Below are 2,904 nucleotides of genomic sequence, written 5' to 3'. Positions count from 1 at the left end.
CTGTTTTGTGGATAAATTGGTCAGGCAGAAAGCCATATTTGTCACATTGAATTTCCTGGAGGAAATATAGTATTTAAATACAGCTCACCCATGAATGGTGTGAGATGACAACAAATGCAACTAGTGCAGTGTGATGTTTTGAGTGTTGGACTAGTCCTCTAAGAGACCAGGGTTCAAATCTTTGTTCAACCATGGAAACCCTATGGTTGGCCTTGGACAAGTCACATTCTTCTCTCAGTCCCAGAGGAAGGCAATGGCAAACCTCTCTTGATGAAATCTTGCCAAGAAAACCCTTTGTGATGAGGGGGAGAGTCCGGAATGGATCCCCCACGTAAGGGAAAAAACACAGATGCTCAAGCCCCATTCAAATGAATGGGGCTTGTGCCCACGGTGGTGCGCGGGGCGCACGCCACAGGAGTGCATGCCATTGTTTTCTTCCAGTGTGCGGCTCCCTTCCGGTGCGGCTTCCAGCATATGCTGGAAGCCGTGTAAAACACGCCTGCATATGATGCAGGCGCACTGTATATGCCATGAGATGGCTAGCTTGGGTTTCTCTACAGAACAAAGGAAAGCAATTGCAGAGTGGCCAGTTTTCGTCTCCCCCTCCTCATGGGCCATAGCAGCCTGTCTGGGCCAAAATTATCTCTTTTAAGCTATATTTTAGTCAAAATTGTATCCTCTCTGGTCACCATTTTGGTTGCTGAATGGCTGCACAATGAGGTATTTTGGGACAGGCATTCTTGTGGGGGGGGGCAGGAGAGTGTCACCTGTTTTGGGGAGAACATTGCTCTCGAATTACATCAAAAATATGAAAACTGGTGAAGGATATGGTGATGAAAAAGGCTATTTGTGGTTACAGTTTCCCTACCTGCTGTTTAAGGTTCTGGGGCAGTCCTCCTCCCATCATGGTTCCTCATAAAACCTCCATCTGACTTCCCTTTACTCCTTTGTTTTGGTTGAGGTCCTGGATGAAGCTGACCGGTTACTGGAGCAGGGCTGCACTGACTTCACCAAAGACCTGGAAGTCATCCTGGCGGCGGTTCCAGCCAAGCGGCAGACGATGCTCTTCAGTGCCACCCTGACAGACACACTGAATGAGCTCAAGCAGATCGCAATGAACAAGCCGTTCTTCTGGGAGTCCACATCTGAGTGAGTCCAGTCTCCTCCCTTGGTAGTTTCCTGCCTTTGCAGAGTGTCTCATGCGTTCGGCACAGAACTAGGAGACGCTGGGATTGTGCCTACAGTTCCCAGAATCCCCCAGGCACCATGACCAGGGATTATGGGAATCGAAATTATAAAAAAAAAGGTCACTTTGCTCGGAGGAGTTATACTGAGTTGTGAATACAAACTGAAGAAATACCGAAACACATTTTTAAAAGATTCATCAAGAGACCCCAATGAAGAGAATGTTACACTGACAAAATTTTTCACTTTACCGGATAAAGTGTAAAATTTAGACATGGTGGCTTTACACCTAAAGTATTAAGTTATTGCACAGAAAAGAGCATGTAGTGCACAGATATTGTTTTTAAGCAGAAAATGCCCTCTTTCTGTGCAAAAGTAGCATCTGTGAATTTTTGTGCAGAATAAATTACAAACAGCAAATACTGTTTCAAAGCTGCTCAATATTTGAATATTTTCTTGCTGCAGAAAGAAAATTAATCAAATTACTCCTTGCTTCTTTCAAGAAAAAAAATCTAATGAATTACATCCTGAGTTGCAAATGAAAGAGGACTAAGATGTTGTTGGGGGGGAGAAAGCTGAAAGGAGCTTTTGAAATACATGCATAGAGTGAAGTTTTATGTACTGTTAGAATCATAGAGTCTATTGAAGGGATCTCAAGGGCCGGCTAGTTCATCCCCCTGGCATGGGGGACTAAATGGGTGGGTATTACTTAAATATGTCTATCCAATCTGTTTAAAGCCTTTCAAAGAAAGGGATTCCACCACTCCCAAGGCAGTCTGAACAGCTTTGATAGTAAAGGAGTCCTTAATGTTTAGGTGGAATCTTTTTTCTTGTCATCTGAACCCATAGGTTCCTGTTCTAGTCTCTGAGGCAGCAGAATTCAATCTTCCGCACCTAGCCTTGTCCTAATGAAAAACTTGGTGACAGACTCATAGTTTCATTAGTCTATTGCAGCAAAAACAAGGGCTCTTGTAAAACCTTAAAACAAAGGAAGCAACTGTAGCAGCTATTGAGAGGGTGGTGGTGGTTCTGCTTCTAGGAACTTAAGTGGGACTCACAGGCTACCAAAAATGCAGAAGGGGCTGAAAGTCCACTTCTGGTTTCTGTGCACTGGTCCTTTTTATGTTGTGGGAAAGACACCAACCTATTCAAAAGCTGCAATGCGTCCCTTGGAGGCCTCCAGGAGACACAGTTCATGGGGCGGAGGGGAGGAGATTAGAGAAAGGATGATTCAGTGCACCTAAAGGCTTCGAGGGCAGTGTGCTCCTTCAGCTGGTTGGGATGTGAATATCTGAGGTCCTCAGAAAAGAGTCTCTTCCTGCCCAACCAGAAGATGCCAAGGTTTGAATTCAGGACCTGGAACACCTTTCTCCTTTGGAAACCAAGATTACCCAGAGGACTTTTTCTTCAGCTGCCCCTAGAGATTGTGCAATGACCTGACAGAGGACATTTGTTAGCTGGAGACACTATGTTTAAAACAGCATTAAAGACAAGTCTGTTCTGGCAGGCTTATCCAGCTATTTTAAAGCGTTGATTGATTGAATATGCATTGGTTATATATGCTATTTTAACTGATGTTCTGTGTTTAATCTGTTATTATTCCCTGTCTTGACCATATAGTGATTCATATTATTTTCTACTATAATGATAATAATAGTAGTAGTAGAATAGAATATATATATACATATATATATATATATATATATATATAGAGAGAGA

At 43.2% G+C, this 2,904-nt stretch overlaps 1 protein-coding gene across 1 annotated transcript in view; it reads left to right on the top strand.

Annotated features, from left to right (window-relative positions):
• DDX49 (DEAD-box helicase 49) overlaps positions 1-2,904 on the top strand; it is a 15,191-nt gene that overhangs the window by 3,396 nt on the left and 8,891 nt on the right. Inside the window, exon 5 of the mRNA XM_042441906.1 lies at positions 962-1,149. Coding sequence (XP_042297840.1) covers positions 962-1,149 — 188 coding nt within the window. The remainder of the gene's footprint in view (positions 1-961; positions 1,150-2,904) is intronic.

The sequence above is a fragment of the Sceloporus undulatus genome, chromosome 10 (assembly GCF_019175285.1).
Source record: "Sceloporus undulatus isolate JIND9_A2432 ecotype Alabama chromosome 10, SceUnd_v1.1, whole genome shotgun sequence".
Lineage (NCBI taxonomy): Eukaryota > Metazoa > Chordata > Lepidosauria > Squamata > Phrynosomatidae > Sceloporus > Sceloporus undulatus.
This window is presented reverse-complemented; position numbering and strand designations above follow the sequence as displayed.